At 37.9% G+C, this 20,971-nt stretch overlaps 2 protein-coding genes across 2 annotated transcripts in view; one reads left to right on the top strand and one right to left on the bottom strand.

Annotated features, from left to right (window-relative positions):
* Positions 1-11,913, bottom strand: part of hid1a (HID1 domain containing a) — a 33,006-nt gene extending 21,093 nt beyond the window's left edge. The window contains exons 1-3 of the mRNA XM_082185358.1: positions 11,772-11,913; positions 6,895-7,044; positions 447-617 (exon numbers count right to left, since the gene is read on the bottom strand). Of these exons, the coding sequence (XP_082041484.1) occupies positions 447-617; positions 6,895-7,044; positions 11,772-11,837 (387 nt within the window). The 5' untranslated portion in view covers positions 11,838-11,913. The remainder of the gene's footprint in view (positions 1-446; positions 618-6,894; positions 7,045-11,771) is intronic.
* Positions 11,914-12,699: 786 nt separating this feature from the next.
* On the top strand, positions 12,700-17,617 carry LOC309506421 (uncharacterized protein). Its single transcript, XM_082180361.1, has 3 exons — positions 12,700-13,186; positions 13,921-14,032; positions 16,251-17,617. The coding sequence occupies exons 1-3, from the start codon at positions 13,170-13,172 to the stop codon at positions 16,458-16,460; spliced, it is 339 nt and encodes a 112-aa protein (XP_082036487.1). The 5' UTR covers positions 12,700-13,169; the 3' UTR covers positions 16,461-17,617.
* The last annotated feature ends 3,354 nt before the right edge of the window (positions 17,618-20,971 follow it).

Below are 20,971 nucleotides of genomic sequence, written 5' to 3'. Positions count from 1 at the left end.
AGTTTAGTCTCTCATATCGGCTACATAAAATTATAAAGAGAGCATTATAATTGTGTGTTTGGGACATGGATTTTAATGTTGAGACTTTTGTTTTTGTAATCAGGCTCTCAAAAATTATATAAAAACTTGGATTTAGATTTATCAGCCAATATATCGGTTATCGGCTTTCAAATATAAAAAAAAATGATCGGTTATCGGCCCAAATGTTCATATTGGTGCATCCCTAAACTAAGACACAATGAAAGTGCATAAATGAGCTTGTGTGGATGTACTGTATGCTGAGGGACACTCATTTGAGAGCGTTTCATAATCCTACACTGCTATTTCTGAACGCACTTAAAAACAGGTGTGAAGTTTACATGGATGAATATCGGTTTCTGTGGTTGTTGATAGCACTAAAAGGTTATTATTCAGATCGCCATCATCATCGTGGTCCTCCTCCTCACCCCCGCTCTGCCGGCGCCAGGGATGGTGGACCAGAAGAAGCCTCTCCAGTCCTGGTCCTCGAAGATGTAGGGCAGGATTCGAGTGAGCATTCGACTACAGTTCAGCACCATCTGCTTCTCCTTCTCCGTGGGACAACCGGACTCAGCGCCCTGAACCAGCTTCTCCACCGCCTGCGACCACACACACACACACACACACACACACACACACACACACACACACACACACACACACACACACACACACACAAACGTCAGAATATATAGAAAGCTAGTATGACCCCACTACACCCACACATTCACATACACACACTGAGGTGCCAGTGGACTCATGCACTTTCTATAAAGCTGCTTTGAAATGATGTGTATTGTGAAAAGGCAAGGCAAGGCAAGGCAAGTTTATTTATATAGCACATTTCATACACAATGGCAATTCAAAGTGCTTTACATAGAAGAAATTAAAATAATGAAAGGAAATAAGAATAATTAAAACAGTTTAGAAAAATAAAATAAAATACAGTACTTTTAAAAAAATAAAAAAGAATATTTATTATAGATCTTTCTTTCAAAGGATTCCCTTAAGACTTAAATCTTTCAACCTTCTTTTAACCTTCAATCTTCTTACGACTTCCATCTATCAACTTTCCTTTAACTTTCTTTTCTCCCTCATTTACTCACACGTTCTTTCCACTTTCTTTAGCACTTTAGCACTGCGTTCACATTCTTTCTCAGACGAAAACTTTAATATCGTCATTTAAATACTGTTCTACTTTCAAACCCACATTAATCACTTTCACATTATCACCTTCTGAGTGGGCATTTACAGTTACGGGCTAAATGCCCTGCTGACATAGGAGAAATTAAAATAATTAAAAGAAATAATAATAATTAAAACAGTTTAGAAAAATAGTGTAAAATACAGTACAGTACAAACAGTCGGACGAACAGCGGCACAGTGCTCATACAGTAAATGCACAGCTAAACAGAAGTGTTTTGAGTCTGGATTTGAATGTGACCACTGTAGGAGCACATCTGATCTCTTCTGGAAGCTGGTTCCAGCTGCGGCTGGCATAATAGCTAAAAGCAGACTCGCCATGTTTAGAGTGAACCCTTGGTATTTCTAGCTGATATGATCCTAATGATCTGAGTGATCTGTTGGGTTTATATTCAGTGAGCATATCTGCAATGTATTGAGGTCCTAGGCCATTGAATGATTTATATACCAGTAATAATACTTTAAAATCAATCCTAAATCTAACTGGGAGCCAGTGTAAAGACCTGAGGACTGGTGTGATATGTTCATATTTTCTGGTTCTGCTCAGAATCCTGGCGGCAGCGTTCTGTATGAGCTGCAACTGTCTTATGGTCTTTTTGGGAAGGCCAGTGAGGAGTCCATTACAATAATCCACCCTGCTGGTGATGAAAGCATGCACAAGTTTCTCTAAGTCTTGTCTGGAAACAAAGCATCTAATTCTTGCAATATTTTTCAGATGATAGTATGCTGATTTAGTTATTGCTTTGACATGACTACTGAAACTAAGGTCTGACTCTAGTGTCACACCAAGATTCCTGACTTGATGTTTAGTTGTTTGACCCCTAGAGAGAAGGTATGCGTTCACTTTGAGAACTTCATCTTTGTTTCCAAACGCAATAACTTCAGTTTTGTCTTTGTTTAATTGAAGAAAGTTTTGGCACATCCAACTGTTGACTTCGTCAATGCATCGGCACAGGGAGTCAATGGGGCTGTAATCGTTAGGCGATAGGGCTAAGTACAGCTGTGTGTCGTCTGCATAGCTGTGGTAAGCAATTTGGTTATTTCTCATTATTTGGCTCATTGGGAGCATATACAGGTTGAACAGGAGTGGCGCAAGAATTGAGCCTTGAGGGACTCCGCATGTCATGGATGTCCACTCAGACTTATGGTCTCCTATACTCACATAATAACCTCTCCCATCTAAGTATGACCTGAACCATTTTAGGACTATCCCAGAAAGCCCCACCCAGTTTTCCAGCCTGTCAAGAAGTATGTTGTGATCGACAGTGTCAAATGCAGCACTGAGGTCGAGTAGTACCAGCACTGATAATTTGCCTGAATCAGTATTTAAGCGAATATCGTTTATTATCTTTATGAGCGCTGTCTCTGTGCTGTGATGCGGTCGGAAACCAGATTGAAAGTTGTCAAAGTATCCATTCGAGCTTAAGAATTTGTTCAGCTGATTGAAGATAACTTTTTCAATGATCTTGCCTATGAAAGGAAGATTTGAGATCGGTCTATAGTTGCTTAATATGGTCTTATCCAGATTGCTCTTTTTCAGGAGGGGCTTGACAACTGCAGTTTTTAGGGAGTTTGGAAAACTCCCAGAGAGAAGTGAGGCATTTACCACTTCTAGAAGATCTGCTTCTAAACTGTTTAGCACAATTTTGAAGAAAGATGTGGGAAGTGTGTCAAGGGCGCATGTTGATGTTTTAAGGTGCTGTACGGTTTCTTCCAAAATTTTGCCATCAATTTCTTTGAAGTCAGACATAGTAACAACTTTCTCAGGTGGTCTGATCTGTCTGACCTCAGTGCAACTCAAGGATGTGCTGATCACCTTTCTGATATTATTGATTTTCTCAGAGAAGAAAGAAGCAAACTCACTGCACTTGCTGTTTGAGAGCATTTCACTAGGAATCTGGCTTGGGGGGTTTGTCAGTCTCTCTACAGTAGCAAAAAGAGTGCGTGTGTTGTTTAAATTGCTGTTTATAATATTTGAGAAGAAAGTCTGTCTAGCTTTGCCTAGCTCCATATTGAAGGCATGAAGGCTGTCTTTGTAGATGTTATAATGGACTACAAGTTTTGTCTTCCGCCACATGCGCTCTGCTTTTCTGCATTGTCTTTTCATATGTCATATGTCGAAAAGCGCTATTCAAATAAACGTGAATTGAATTGAATTGAATTGAATTGGTAGCTTTAAGCCCTATTCGGACAGGACTAGCTAAAAATGTATTAATTTAAACAATGTAATTATTTAATGCAGATACAATGAGCTCATTGAAGTAATGAATACTTGTTTGTTAACAAATGATTATGGCATTTAGAAAATGTCACTGTATTAGATAACTACACATCAAAGCAATAAAGTGTTATTTAGTTTTATTAATATTTTATTTTCATATTTTTAGCTTTTATGTTTATTTTATTTAAGTTTTTAGTGATTTCATCATGTGCTTTTATGTGTAATTTTATTTTATTAGTTATTTTGCTATTTAGGTTTAATACATTTTTATTTATTTCCAGTTAATAATTGTAGTGCTTTAGCTTAAACTTATTTCAGTTTATTGCCAAGTTAACATTTCAAATTTTCATTTAGTTAAAGTTTTTCAACTAATATTTATATTTAATTGTATTATATTTCAGGTTTATTTTAGTTAACACAGATGTTTTTAATAGTTATAGCTAATAATAGCCCAGAATCAATATCTTCAAACTATTTTCACACATGCTTTTTATTTTATTTAATTTTTTTAAGAAATAACTTTGCCGATTTGAGTCGCATCAACTATGATCGATCAACATTCGACAAACACAATACATTCAAACAGTACCACTGTGAAATATTATTACAATCAGTGATGGTTAAGTTATCTACAAAATGACTTAATACATATTAATTATTAATTACTAATTAAATCTGTTCTATCAAGCTGGACCAGTTGAACAATACAAGGATACACATGAAACAGCTCTTTTAATTCTTTCAAATAAATATTATAACATTGCAGAAATTACTCTTGAACTGAACTTGAAGGGAAAAGTTATTAAATTACAGAATTTTAATTACTTAGTATTACATTAAACCAAAAAAAATTATCTTTGATGCTCAAGAAACATTTATGATTATGAATAGAAAGAACAGCGTTTATTTGAAATTGAATCTTGCATTATAATATAGTCTTTACTGTCACTTTTGATCAATATAATGCATATCATATTTACTGAATGTTTTATTTTTAAATATTACAGACGCTAAACTTTTAAAACAAAACCATATCATATATAAAGTTTTTTTTTTTTTGTGAAATGTTTTATTCATAAAGTCTTTTGTTAGACATGCACACAAGTTTAAAACACTGTGAAGTTAAAGCAGAGTACATGTGCACACAAGTGAACACTTCTCTCTCTCTCGTCCGCCAGCATGTGAACCTGAAGACCGTGAAGATTTCTAATCATGTTTTCTCTCTGATGGGCAGCCTCAAACAGGAAGTGCCAGGATTGAGACAGGAAGGGGAAAGTAAAGCTGTTTCCTGTCCCACCAGCAACTTCAGATTCTCACAGTCACTGCCTAATATTGATGAGGCACAATCTCTAATGACAGTGACACTTTATTTGGTAACACTTTATTTTACAGTTACTTTGTTACATGTACTTACCGTAGTAATAACAGTAAATTATGCATAATTACATGCAACTAACCCTCAACCAAACCCTAATCCTACCCTAACACTATAGTAAGTACATGTAGTTAATTAATATTACTCAGTACTTAAATATATAATTACACTGTAACAATGACACCTTAAAATAAAGTGTAACCCTTTATTTTGTTGTGTCCTTGTTACACTTGTACACAAACTTAAAATATTTGAGTAAGCACATTTATACACATAACTTAAAATGATCATGTAATCTCAACTTAAATATTTGTAGTAGAGAAAACTTGGCTAGCTTTATCTAGCTAATTCAGTAAATGCTACCTTTCTAATTCGTAACACAATGCTTTGATAGCATTAGCATAGATATTGCTGAATGAGTACAACAATATAAAACATTTAACATTTATCTGTTCACGTAATCCACTCGTCGCCATGATGGAAACCCCTCAAAAAACCCAACATAACAGAAACTCCTCTAAATTAGCATAGCAAAACATTAAACACTACTAAATCTCCCACTTAACATTAATCTTGCAACAACAAAAAAAACGAGTGTCATTGCAAAGCATGCTGGGAAACAGAAATCCCAGCCCAGTTTCACTTAAATTTAAGTTTGTCTAAATTAAGTTTAGAAACTCAAAACGATAAAACAATTTCATTACTTAAAATAAATCAGTTTTGTGAACTCAAAAGAAAAAAAATCTAAATACTCATAAAAGTTAATTTGATTGAACTAATTTGTTTAATTTGAGTTGGCTCTACTCAAACCAGTTAATTATTTTGTAAACAGTAGTAACTATAAAGTATGCATAATCATATGCAACTAACCTAAACAAAACCTAATCCTAACCCTATAGCAAGTACATGTAGTTAATTATTATTACTCATGTGTAATTACAGGGTTCGTACAGACACTGTAAAATGAAATTCCAGGACTTTCAAGCTCACTCAGAGATCTCACCATATCAAACAACATCTTTATTATCTTTCAAGTTCTAGAAACGGTAAATAGATCAACAAAACGAAATAAAACAAAATGGTACAGTGCAACACAAGCTATAACTGTGGTAACTTTAACCTTTGAAAGGACACTATGACAAAGATACTGCTTTCCTTATTCAAACTGATATTTTTTCTCCCATGAATATATGATTGACCTGAAGAATGACAGATCGTGAGCTTAGAATTATAAGGTTCTATCTCCACTTTTGGTCGAAATTGAGTTTTTGACATAATCTGATCCATTAGGTGTTTATTAATGCCTGTGTGGTGTTATCTTTGTAAAAAAAAAAAAAATGTTAGTAGTTATTAATAATTAATCAAATAAAAAGGTTCCATCTCACAAAAACATAAACCGAGTTGGGATTATAAGGTTCTATCTCCAGTAGATTCAATATCCAATCAAAATCAAAAATCCAATCAAGCTGTGTGCTTGTATTATAAATATATAAATTGATTAAAATCAATGGTTATATACATTTATTCTTTGAAATGTGGGGTTTTATTTGTAAAAGTGGAGATAGAACCTTATAATTCCAAACAGAATCAGAGCTCTCAGAATTATAAGGTTCTATCTCCATTTGGGCCATCTTAAAAAATCCCATTTCCAAATGTGCCAGGATTTTGATATTCTATCCTCAAAGTACCTGTAGGGTGATGGTCTTGTTGAGCTATAATAGTAGATTATACTACATAACAGTTTTGCCAGCTGGGATGTAAAAACTTTGATGCTCAATATCTCAGAACTACCCTAAACGGAGATAGAACCTTATAATTCTAAGCTCACGAGATGTATCATATACGTTGATATTTATATGAGCAATATTACGCTCATAGCCATGCGAAATGGCTCTATATCTATATCAGGCCGGCTGCAGCATCGATTTTGTGTAAAAAGATTGTTTTATCAATAATATGAAACACTAATTTCACATACTGTATATTGTCTTTCAATAATTCAGTAATTAGAGAGTGAGTTTTCATTTTTGGGTGAACTAACCCTGTAATGTCTCAGTGTACCAGGTGTGGTTTATACCTTGTAGCAGAGTGTTGCCAGATTGGAGGGCGACTCCTCTCGCACGGCTCTGATCTCAGCGGCCGGCACCAGGGCAAACACGTCCTGGACACTGGTGGCGCTGTCCGCCCAGAACTGATCCCAGAACGCATCGTCTGTGGCCTCCACGGGCTGAGGAGGGGGAACACACCAGTTTAAAGGGGTGGTTGATTATGATTTGACTTTTCTAACTTTAGTTAGTGTGTAATGTTGCTGTTTGAGCATAAACAACATCTGCAAAGTTACAACGCTCAAAGCTCAAAGCAAAGGGAGATATTTGCTTTTAAAGAAATCGCTTTTTAAGGACTACAACAAACGGCTGGAAGAGATTACACCACATTCCTCCCGGGTTAGTGACATCACAAACCCTAAGATTAGCATAAACCCCGCCCCCCGGAACACAATTTATAGATTATCATGACAGAATATGCTAATCAATGACTAGAAGATAACTACACATCAGCTACATACATTTATCAACTAACCATTCAGAAGTCTCTCCATCTTTCAGACTTCGGTTTAAAAGGCTAAACGTTTTTGAAAGTTTCAGGACACAAGCTGTTGAAGCTCCGCCCCCTGTGCCGGGAGCAGCAGCTCATTTTCATTTAAAGGGACACACACAAAAACAGTGCAATTTTGCTCACCCTCAAAAAGTGACTATTTTAACATGATATATACAAATATCTGTGTGGTATTTTGAGCTAAAACTTCACACACACACACACACACACACACACACACACACACACACACACACACACACACACACTCTGGGGACATCAGAGACTTATTTTACATCTTGTGAAAAGGGCATTATAGGATCGCTTTAACATGCATGCAAATCCTTTCAGACTTGTAGGGCTGAGCAAATATGGGCAAAACTCTTTACTGTATCTTTTGCTTTTTACTAGTACTTCAAAAAGCCTTTTAAAGGTACACATGTGAATTAAACGTGGCACACTGGCCTTCATCATCACAGTATGCTAATGCCTATATATCCTATCTTTCAACCACATACTGTTTATTTACTAGTGTGTTCTTATATGTAACTATGCCATGTTTGGTCTCATCCGACAGCTTATAAACTGAACTGAACGGTGGTGAACTTCATAGAGATATTAAAGTATCCTATTCTAGGTACTATTGCTTAAAAATGCATAGCGAAGAATATGTTAATGTTCTTCTCCTCCTCTTGATCTCCACACATTTGCCTCATCTTTTGGTTTCGGTGTCGGTACTCCTCTCATGTTTAACAATGCTTTGCTCAGGGTATAAGAAGGAAAGGTAACTGTTGATCTTGGACCTCATACTGAGAAGTTTTTGTCTGCACAACAGTGCTTTATTTGTTACAACTAAGTTTCGATACAGTGTGTTGTTCCCTTCTACTGTCTGTATATTTAAACATGTGACTAAATAAATAACTTTGCCTGCTTTAAAGGCTTTGAGAATCTTTCCTTTTATCACTGATGATGTTTAAAGCTAAAGCGATTATAACTTTCGTTATCTTAATGTTCAGGTTAAATCCTACGTTTTCCTATCAGTTCTAAGAAAGACCTTTACCTTAAAAGAGAAAGAGGTCAAAGAATAACAACAACTTTAACGGAGTCAGATTAATATTTGAATTATACACGTCATCCTTTTGTTGTGATTATTGGTTCAGTATAGCAGCGTAAGCCTCCAGCCTTCCAGACTGAAGCAACAGCTGGGCTGAGCCCAACAATGAGCTCAGAAACCACATCAATGTTTGATCAACAGTTCACAATAATGATGCAATCACTGGCAGAGCACAGGAAACAGCTGATCATTTCACATGGCCAGGTTATGAAGAGTAAAGTGTAGTGACCGCAGCGTCTCGTGGTGTGACGCTCTCATCGAAACGCTGTTTTAAACAACATTTTATGAGCTCATACTAATTAAAAGACTAAATGGAGCATTTCCTTAAACCTAGCGTTTAATTTGTCGCCTTCCTTTATACAATAGGGTTGGAAATCGAATACTTGAGGTCAGGAATTGGATATTTGTCATATTTTTTTATTTTTATTCCTCTTATTGATTCCTTTGTGAGTATTTCAGTGTGACTTTAAAGCATTCAGGCGTGTGTATCAGTATATTGGATCCGTGCAGCTCTTAAAGGGACAGCAGCCTAATATTCCTGCTGCCGTCTCTATAGCAACACTAATCAAACAACAAAACCCCTAGAGAAAAGTCACTCGTTCTTGACTGAATAACTTTTGTAACTATATTTGTAATGTATATTTCATTTATAAAGTGCTGTTATTTTACACTTGATTACAGTTTCTTCACTTGAATACCTGAAAATATTAAAACACTGTTTATTTCAATCGTATCTATGAGTGTTTACTTGTCTTTAATAATGCTTTACTTGTATATTAGTTAGGCTAGTTGTTTTTTTATGGTATTAACCTTCTGCCTTTTTGTTCATGATATTTAAGCTACAATGAAATGTTTTGAAATAAGACTAGATGTGAATGATTTCTATGTTTTTTATTTTTTTACCTTATTTGAATCGAAATTAGGAATCACTTACCCTGGAAATCCAGAGTTCTCGCGAGAGCACAAGTTGAATTTGCTCAGCGAGTTACTCTGGTGTTGAGTAATGATGCTCATTAAATATGCCCCTCGATCTGAGCTGCACCAATCACATCAGGTTATCTGATATAGGCGGAGCTAAACAGATGACGACAGCGCTGTGACGTTGAAGTCGTTAGTAAACATTGCAAGATGGCTATGGAGGAACACCAGTTGTTTGAAACGGCTTTGGCCGCTACAATGAACGAGTTAGACTTGGCTTTTTATCTAAAACAGGAACAGAAGACGCCGCTCGAATCCTTCCTTTGCAAGAAGAACGTTTTTGCTGTTTTGCCGACTGGATACGGTAAGAGTCTAATCTACCAGTTAGCTCCACTGGTAGCTAAGCGATGTTGTGATTGGTCGTAGTGTTATCCAATTGCATGCAGTGAGATTTTCACATGCATGCTTGGTGCCGCCCCTCGAGCTGGCCGATTTTCATTAGTCGACGCCAGACCATTAATCTTTCAGATTTAGGTCTGGATTTCCAGGCTAGGAATCAATAAGAATAGGAATCGGAATCGTTAAAATTCAGACAATTCCCAACCCTTTTCAGACGCTGCTGGTTCAGGAAGTATTTTTCCCATAGGGATTTGAAAAGTCTTCATTAAAGAGTAGTAAGCCATGAAGCAAGCCAACCAGCTGCAATGTGAATCATAATAACATTACAAACTTTGATTTGAAGCAAAAAAGTATTTGAAAATCGGACAAAAGTACAAAGGTCTGTGAACTTAAAGGCTTTAGTGAGGGAAAGAACTACAATCCCATGAGGCTTTGCCAACACCATAATCAAATAGAAAAACAATGGAGAAATATAAAACTAGTAGAAGATCGACTCGATTACGTAATTCGCAGTACTTCATGGGAGTGGGCGGAGCTAACAAGATCTTTTGGAGCATGTTGCTTGTTTCGACTCTCTGATTGGTGGAGTTTAGTGTGCGGCATCATGGGTAATTAAGTTTTTCACCAGGAATTCTGCTGTTAAACCCGAATATTTTAAAACTAAGTTGTAATAATGCAGGCTGACAGCTTCAGCAGAAGCAAGTACTATCGCTTAACAAGCTCACAGGCTTATAAGTTGTCAGTAAAAAACAACTTCCCTGTGGAGAAAAGTTTGACTTCCACTGCTTTTTCATGCACAGGTCAGTTTTGAGATTTTGGCCTATTTGGCTTTTCATAACATGTAGTTTCAGATTTATGGGAAAAACATCCAAAATACACTTTTAACTGTTTATTTTATTGCATCTGTAGATTTCCATTACAGTACATCTCTTTACAGGTCGTTTCCTCAAATTGAGTTTTCAGAAATCTTCACTCACTCACTAAACTTTACAGTTTTATTCCTATCAATATTCAGAGGGGTTTGTTCATATTCGACATGTTCTTAATTTGCCTGATTTTAATCAACATTTCTGAATTATTTCCAAAACATCCCCTCTGTAAAAACCTTTGAGACTGGTTTCATCAGACGTTCAGATTTCTGTTCTGGAAATATATGCAAATGTATTATCTATGTAATTAGATAATGCTTCATTTGCATATTTAAACATCATTTCAGAAAACTTGTAATACAAAAAATGTTTGCGATCTTCATGTAATCAATCAACTAGGGAAGTATAGTGATACCTATTAGTTAATGTTTTCTTATCCTATTCCCGTGGGGTATTTTGCCTTAATATTAAAATATCTTTGGATGACTGACAGTTAAAAAACTTAAGACGTCACGACATTATTGGGGCGGGGTCTAACATACGTCATCTATTTTTCCCCAACATAAAACAAAACTTATATAAAAAAATGATAAAAAAAACAATCTAAAATAGATTAAATAAATCTAATAAATCTAGCAAGGTTTATGCTTAAAACTGAAAAAAATTATAAACGACAAAAAAATTTAATAAACAGTTATCATGCAATTTAGCGCAACGCAGATTTATCTTTGAAAAATGTCTAGCGGTTAGATTTTTTTTATATATATAATATTATAATACAGTTTTGCAGTACAATTAAATATTTTACAAAGTTCAATATGAATGAGCGACAGAAATGCAGATATTGACATAAACGCATGACACCTGTCACAAGCACCATATTCTGAATGAAACACCAGTGCACCCCTACACACATATAAATGTATAAATGCTGCATTAAAGGTTGTGTATGTAAATAATAATTTTTCTGTGAGGTCTCGCGGTCCATCTGGAAACAAACACGCACGCGCGCGCGCGCTCCTGATAACCGCCTCGAATAACAGCAGCAACGACACAAACCTGTGTTTTTGTGGTCAGCTGTATCACCGCCTTCCTGAAATTTAGCTTCGAGTCCGTATTTCCCATTTTCTCCTGATATGTAGGTTTAATGATGAGGCGCAGCTCTAATCCCCGTCACCTCCTCCTCTCTGTGTGTGTGTGTGTGTGTGTGTGTGTGTCATCTGCGGAGGCGGCGGGGCTGCGCTAAACACACACACTTCCGGCACGAGCATTTCATATTCCTACTATGGGAAGGATTTTCTCATGAATATTAATTAGGGGGAGGTTTCGTAAGACCATTAGGCGTAACTGATTGGTTAAACGGCAGGCCCTGAGTCAGCTGACTCCTGAATATTACCGTTAGTTTGGTTACGTAACTGGACGCCCCAGAAAGGTTACTAAGCAACGTAAATCGGCTCTCATTAATATTCATGAGCCAGGCCTCTGCCTAAATAGACATAGTAGGATTAATAAATTCCAAACGCACTAGGCAGTTGCTAGGAAAACACTGTTTAGCACATTTCCCTTTGTATCGTTTACGGTTTCACAGGCATCGCAACCCATTTTCCAAATACAGTATATAACGTAATCGAAGTAACACGATTTTCGTGTGTATAAAAAAATGTGTATAGAAAACATTAAAAAAGCAGATTCTTTAAAAAATCCGTTTATTCTCGTGTTTACATTTGAAGTTACAATGAAAACAGTGCATCAGCTGTTGTAAATGTGATCACGTGCGTCACGCGATGTACCCGACCGCAATATTTGGAAAATGTCCTTATACATCGTTATAAGTTATAACTGCATGGATAAAATCATAAAATACAAATGTGTTCTTGAATCGGAGAAGCGCTCGTGCACATAAGGCGTGATGTCATCGCGCGATCAGCCAATCCCGCACCGCCCTCGTGCTTTACAGGCTTGAGTTTCGCGCATGCGCAGTGGCATGTAAATAACACAGCATCCGCGGTGGTGTGTTTTTGTGTCGCGCAGGCTCATTATAAATAGACGAATAGCCGGCTTATATTCACAGAGAACCTTATTATATCTGCCACGTTTATGAAAGTACGACTCCAAGAAAGAATACAGCGTTAAATCAGTCGAATATCCCGCGAGGATTTACAGCTTAAGTTAGTGAAGTGTCAGTTAGCAACACAGCTATGATACTAGCCGGATGAGTTTGAGTCTGACGCGTTTATGACGGTTTAATACGACCTTCGCTTGTTTTCTTATATGTAATTGAGTGATTTGAACGCCATCGAGCCGCTTTGAGCGTGTGTGTGTGTGTGTGTGTGTTGAGCGGTTAGCAGAGGTGTGATGGAGTGTTGAGTGTTAGCATGACACAGCAGGCTGTTGATCACAGCTGATCCCAGAGATCAATACAACACGCGAAGATACGAGATCGTGGCATTCACAGACATGCTGACAGAAAACAGGTGAGAACACACACTATTACAGCTAAATAACACGACATGTGTAGTAAGGTTAACCCCAGATGTGTGTCTCCTTTATTCTCCGGGTCATTCATCTTGATTCACACAAACTCAGAGAGAGGGAATATGCTAGATTGTAGCATTCATATCAGAATTAAGAAACGTAATATGCATTATACACATAAATATTATCAATTATCAATACAATTATACAGACGCCAGATATCATTTGTGATATGTTTGACTAGTGTGATCAGGACACTATAGTTCACTTATGTAAGTGAGGAGAGCAAAATCAAGTAAACTGTGACATATTATACCCAAAAACTCTTCATACCAGGATCATTTATACAAATTTGGGACTAAAAATGATTCAGACACGAGCATTTTTTGCTGAAGTGTTTTTTCTTTAATTGCTAATGCTCTTTTCACACACAGACTGAACACAATGAAGCATTGCTTGGTAACTGGTTGATCTAAACTGGTATTATGTAATTGTGTAGTTAAATTTAACAGCTGACAGATATTCAACATAATTCATGTGTGAGACAGTCTAACAGAAGGACGGACAAAACCAGTCAAATATCAACTGATTCTGAGTCATATTTTACTACCATTTTCTAAACTATAGCGAATAAACTCTGATAATGTGAGAAATGTTGAATAGATTTTTAGTTTGAGTGTATATATTGTGGTTGATCTACTAATGTGAAGCTGCTGTTGTTGATGTTGTGAAGGAAACGTCAGCGCGCTGAAGGTGATGATGAAGAAGCTCAGATGCCTCAGGCCAAAAGACTGAGTTCGGCCCTCCAGAGCCCTGAGACGGGCAGGGAATCATGGGAGTCAGAGGTATGAACTGAAATCAACAACACGGTGTTGAGTAGAGACATCTTACGGACACTGCGACGGTCATGATATGATATGATGTTAACATAATAATGCATCCAAACTGTAAAAATATGCAGACTTCTCCACTTTACTGCAACATTGCAGCTCTGCAGATGTAAAGTTAAGTTAACCGGAGAGGTATAGTTGCTCTAAATGTTAAAGAATAGCAGAGTCCACACCACTACAACTACAACCATAACAGAATATACCATGATATCTTTGTAATCACTTTCAGAACTACTTTTTCAGTGATAAAAACATTGACAGCCAATCAGAATCCATCCTGCTCTGAGGACCTCAAGCATTTACATTGGCAGACGACAAAATAAATCACGGCACACGCTCAGAATAAACACAACGCTATTGTGCGTTGGTGTGGACGCTGATAAAGGAATCGCTCATGGTGTGAGCGGGCCTTAACTCAGCAGTGAAGTCTCTTCTAGAAGTCATACTAGTGGATGAAAAGCTAATAATGAGTTAATTTAGGATGTAATATTTAATATTTTTTATACCGTGGTCTGCATGAAGACTCGATTCTGATCTGACCTTTTAATAATGCAATAAAGTAGTTCCAGTCAGTTTGATCACCGTTCTGTATTAATGTGCGGTTTTCATTGAAGCACACACACACACACACACACACAAAGAGAGAGAGAGAGAGAGATCAGAGATTGTGTTGTGTACACAGAGACGTTCACGAGCACAGAAAATGCTATAATTAATAATTAATTCATTGAAATGCATGTAATCTTACACACTACTTTATCTGTGATTTAAAGCTGCCGTCGGCAACATTTTTTTGATCATATTCAGTGTAATCGACACTATAATCCGACAGAACAACATAAATAAGGTGGTTTTAGAAAAAAACCCGAGCTTCTAACTCCACCTGGAGCGTGTTATTTGTTTTGCAAAAATCCAGCGCTCCCGCTTCATCCGGTCCAATCAGCGCAGGGGGGTGTGAGATCTGACTGTCAATCACAGGTCGTGCACACGCCACAGATCCCCCCCCTCACTCGCGCACGTTAATCACATGCACACGCCACGCCTGAAGTTCGCCTGGAGATTGCATGAAGCGTGATGGCGGAGAGAAAATCTACTAACAAGCTTCCAATTCCTCGGTTATTGTTATCTATGGATAGATTAGCCAGGGCAGCCTACCTCCGAGTCCATGGTGTTGATAGATGCTGAAGAGACGGACGCGTTCACAGAAAATCAGGTACACACGCACAGTGACGTACTGACGAGCACGACCTCGATGGGAGGGTGCTCGCTGGTAGTGGGGAGGGGCATGAGAGTTGTAAACATTCAAAATTTTGGCTAATCGACCCAATCTGCCAGACTTGCCGACGGCAGCTTTAAAGCGGGATCTAACTGACGACATGACCCTCAGTTTAACCTCCCAGTCAAATATCACAGCTTTAAATTGTCAATGCTGGCAAATTACCATTATATAAGCGAATATTGTTACAATTACGTAGTGCAAAGTGATCCAATAATGATCTAATCATAAACCGTTTAGCATTCTCCTATTTAGATCCACACAGCGAGGTGTGTGTGTGTGCGTGTGTGTGTGTGTGTGTGTGTGTGTGTGTGTGTGTGTGTGTGTGCGCGCGCGCGCCAAGCCAGAAATGGACCTCAGGGCTCGTATAGTAACACAGTTGAGAGAGGAAAGTGTGGGAATGGCATCGGGACATGAAACTCCAAACTTAAACCAAAGACTATAGAGTAACACAAGACGCGTTACTCGTATTGTTTTGAATGTGGAAAAGTGCAACGCTCAAGATGGCGGAATAAGTCCCGCCTCCTCAATAAGAGCCAATCGCTGATTGATAAAGTTGTCGCAAGAAATTTAGTTTTTTTTGTCATGATTCGAGCATTTAGAAACTAAATTTATGAGACAGTTGTTGTCAGATTTCACTGGTGGTTTCAAATATGAGATTTAATCATAAGCTTGACGAACATTTTCGGAGTTATGTTTCCCCTTTCAAAGAGATAAGATGGCCGCCGTGTGAAATGACTCCTCAAAGGGACTTTGGTAATATTCCTACGCCAGAAGATATAGTCCCGGGCAAGGTTCTTAAAGGGACCAAAGATCTCTGTGATGTACGTGTGGCTTTAATAAGGATGGGATGTTGTTTTCTGACCTTCTTCTTCTTCTTCTTCTTCTTCTTCACAGTCGTCCAGTAGCGAGAGCTGGATCAGCAGTCCGGATCAATCCGCCACCGGCAGCAACAGTGGACCGGACCTCATCGGGCCCATCAGTCCCATCAGTGCCTCCAAGCAGTCGGGACACATGGACCCGCTGTCCTACCAGCACATCAACCGAGTCCTGCGGGAAGCCCACTTCCACAGCTTACAGAGCCGAGCCCAGGCCAAGCACAGATGACTTTCAGGAACACACAATCCCAGAGTGTCGTCGGGAGCACAGACGCCGGCACCGAGTCGCCGCTGAAGTTTAAAAAACGAGACGCTTCGAGCGCCGTCGAGCGTAATCATAAACACCTCTGATTGGCCGTTGTGTTCATGAGCTCATCGGAGCTGTCTGTGATTGGCTACAATGATCAACGCACAGGAGCGTTTGAAAGTGTTCTGAAAACACAAGCAGGACCGATCCGCTGATAGACTCCTGTTTTCAAACGCTGATTTATTTACTACATGCTTTTGAAGCGCTGGTCATTGTAGCCAATCACAGACGTATCCGATGAGCGTGCGAGTACAGCAGCCAATCAGAGGTGTTTATGATTACGCTCAACAGCGCTCAAAGCGTCACAGTTTTAAAATTTCAGTATCGACTCGGTGCCGAAGTCGGTACTTTAGACAACACTACAATCCCAGTAGCGACAGGGTAAAACCTCTTCATCTCCATCCTCATTCAATCTCTCTCTCTCTCTCTCTCTCTCTCTCTCTCTCTCTCTCTCTCTCTGTTATGTTGAAATGTCATCGGATGGAAAACGCGCCCTGGTACTGTACGCTCTCTGACTAACTAGAGCACAAAAGTGTTCATTGTAAGCAATAACGGCTTGACTACGATGCAAACTTTTGTGACTTTCACACTGTGTGTTTTTGTTTTTTTTGTTGTTTTTTTCAGCTGTGTTGAGGATAAAGGAAATTTAGTGGGGTGGGGGGGGGGGGGGGGGTTGCACTTGTTAAACAAAAAACATTGATTCGGAGTTTCGGACCACATATAGCAACTCAGCCGTGCACATTTTTTTAGATAGGAGGCATTAAACATGGCGGAACATTGTGTTGATTAGTTTGCAGTGCTGTAAGGAGTGCGTGGAGAAGTGATTTCCTGCTAGTCTCGACACCGTTCTGCAGGATCTCTCGCCTCACAACCATCATCCGTAAAGCTGGTTGCTCATCCAGGCGTCAGGCCTTCGAGACCCTGCCGAGGTTTTCTCGCGTGCTGTTCGAACTCAGATTGCATTTTAAAAGATTGTTGTTTATTTTTAACTATTACCTTTTTGTATGGAAAGATGTACATTTACATTTTACATTCAGATCATCTACATTTCTAAATAAAGATGGATGTTCTTAAGCAAACCTGTGTTGAACTGTTCATTTTTTGCTATTTAAATGTACTGATAATGATGTCATCTGAGATGTTCATGCCTTTCTTTCTTCAGTTGAAAAGAAATGAAGGTTTTTGAGAAAAACATTCCAGGATTGTTCTCCATATAGTGACTTCAATGGGTTTGAAGGTCCAAATGTGAGTTTCAGTGCAGCTTCAAAGTCTCGACACGATCCCAGCTGAGGAATAAGAGTCTTATCTAGACAAATATCTGCCATTTAATAAAATAAAATAAACATTTATATACTTTTTAACCACAAATGCTCGTCTTGTAGTAGCTGTGATTCGCCACACATTACATAATCACGTTGGAAAGGTCACGCGTGACATAGGCAGAAGTACAGATCTAGTGTTTACAAAGCCAACATGACAAAACGCCATTTACAAAAAAAAAAGAAAAATGTTACAACAACGCTGTCGGACGATTTTGAAGTTGGAGGAAAAAAATTGATGAAGTTTTTCGCCCTTCCCTACATTTCTGAACCGGAACACGCGTGATCTTTCAACGTGATTACGTAATGAGTGTCGCATCACAAAGCGAGTGCAAGACGAGTATTTGTGGTTAAAAATTAATATAAATGTTTATTTTTTTAGAAAATGACTGATGGTTTGGGCTAGATTGTGGGAATCTGCCTTTTTCAGTGATGTGTAGTGAATTAAACCTTTAAACCCGGACGATGCATCTTCATCTTTCTGTCTGATGTTTAAAAAGCTTTTTGCTTCGAATCAAATGTTTATTTATGGAAGAAATGAATGGAAAGAGTGTGCGGTCACTGTCGCGCTCTCTCACACCCGACTGCATTCACTACACCACAGAGACAACGGGGGAGAATCTGCCTTTTTCTGGATGTGTAGGGAATTATATCTCAGTGCCAGACCAGGCGTTAATGAGAGACGACCTGTGCTTCGAGGAGTTGTGGGAAAAGGTCAGCTTAATTAGAGCACTACATGTCCTTGTCTTGTCACATTGGGCTGCATAACAGATTACATATATTAATGCGCCTCTGGTAAGAACGGCTCCCCGTCTCTGCGTCCTCTTTACAGATCCTGCTGAAAACACACAGGCCTTCCTTCCTTTCTCCTCTGCAAGCGCATGATAGATGTGTACATCGTAAAAAAAAAAAAAAAAAAATGGTTGGGTTATTTTTAACCCAACCATTGGATTACACATATTGGGTCACTATGTTGGGTCATTTTTTAAATCGTTGGGTAATTTCTAGTAATAAGCCGGCTGTTGGGTTAAATAGGTATGCTGTACACTTGTGTATTTTGAATTTTAAGTAGGCTACACTATTTACATTAAATTCTAGTCTCCCTAATATTTAGTTTGTAAATTAAATATATATTTGTTAAGACATATTTATTGTTTAATATACAAATAAGCAATTCATGATAGTTTAAGACATGAAGATTTTTTTTCTCAAGGAAATGTGTCATTTTGGTGACCAAAGATGAGTTTTAAGCGATACAATTATTTTTAAATCTTTAAATTTAAAAATAGCATTTACAAGTGTGAACAAGGCAAATTATTATCATCTCAAGTCACATCATTTACAATATGTAGTTTACACAGCTTTTATATCACCCAGATAAACTAGGACTTTGTCTTCACGTTAAGGATCATGTTGTCCTCAAGCTAAACATGATATGCCCTCCATTTACTCTCTGGCTTTGAGTGTTATAAGTGCTCATTCATTTTAGACAATATCGTTCGGCAGTGACATTTAATGCACTTTAATGAATTCATAGCTTGTCTTTCACTAGAACTGAACAATGTGCGCAGACTTTAGTCTAAACTTTAACGGTAGAAATCAAGGGTTTCATCACAGGCTCCTTCCCTTCTAAAGGCATTATAGCGGATACCAGTAGATGGGCAGCAAACGCTTAAAATCCAATGTGTATTTAGCATTACAGTTGTCATTTCAAGTCAAAACTGTTGATTACACTTTATTTCGATGGTCTACTTTAGACATTTTACTACCTAGGCCTATATTAAGTAACTTTGCAACTACATGTCAGTCATTAGAGTATTAGTAGGCTAGACTTATTAATATCTGCTAACTCTTTATTTTGATGATCCTCAACAGATTTTCTACTGACTATAAGTAACTTTACTTATTTAACTAACCCGTGTCAATGCCGGCAGATCAATAATATTGTTGAATATTAAACTTATACTCTAATGAGAGTTAGTTGACATGTAGTTGACGAGTTACTTATATTTAGTAGAATGACTAAAGTGGACCATCGAAATAAAGTGTAACCAGACTCGTACTTGATCGGTATAATATTAAGCAAGAGAGTTAATTAGTAATGCTACACGTGTGTTAGCTTAGTAAAGCGAGGAGGGAGAGAGTTAAAGCAGTTGTCCTTGTTCAGGAAGGTGTCTTATTTTTACCATCCGCCGCTGAAATCTGGGTTACACTCGAGTCCCGCTTTTGGTCCTTGTCCCCGTTCCTGAAATGAGAGCCAGAATAAATGACTTCACACCCGTTTATAAGCCCTGCGTGCATATTCAGATCTGCACCGTTTCAAGTCAGCGTGTGATTATTTACTTCTCAGCGCAGGGACGCGGGAAGTGGGGGTGCTGGGGGTGCTGCAGCACCCCCTGTTTTCACAGAATTGTAAATGCAACGCATATGTTTGTTCATTAAAAATGTATAATTTTTTTGCATTTAGTCATTTATTTGTAATAAACACTTTAAGTGGGCTATTTAAAAATTGTTATTTATATGTTAAATTATCTTTTTAAAACATAAGCGCAGAGTGTTACGTAATATTGTGTGTGTGTGTGTGTGTGTGTGTGCAGGGCCGCGGGAAGAGGTTTTAGGTTGGGGTGCTGATTTTTTTTTGGGGGGGGGGGGGGGGGTGTCACCACTTTTGAATAAGAAACAATATCAAGACTATAAAACTCCTCAAAAAACGCGCACACGACACTCAAACCTGACTGCACATCACATTTTTTGACTTTATTGATTCTGCTTTTATTCCGGAGTCCCTTTTATTTTATTGCTCCGGAGTCGCACATCAGTCACAAAATGCGCCACGGGGAAGAAAAAAACATCTATAGCCTAAGTCGCACTGGACTAAGTCGCATTTTTTTAGAAATTTATTTCACAAAAAAAAAAAAAAAAAAAAATGTTACAGACAGTTCTCCGTTACGGACGTGAGCGCTCTAAAGCGGCACTAAAATAATGTTTTAAAACTTTCACAGAGACCTCAAACTGAAAGCACAAAGCCTGTCTTTAAATTTAATTTCGTTTTGTATTAATTGTATCTTAATTTTAATCGATGTTTCATCAACAAATTGTCTGGATTTAATAAGA

Source organism: Leuciscus leuciscus, assembly GCF_965113295.1.
Source record: "Leuciscus leuciscus genome assembly, chromosome: 1".
Taxonomy (NCBI): domain Eukaryota; kingdom Metazoa; phylum Chordata; class Actinopteri; order Cypriniformes; family Leuciscidae; genus Leuciscus; species Leuciscus leuciscus.
Note: the sequence above shows the minus strand (reverse complement) of the source record. Positions and strands in the feature narration are given on the sequence as shown.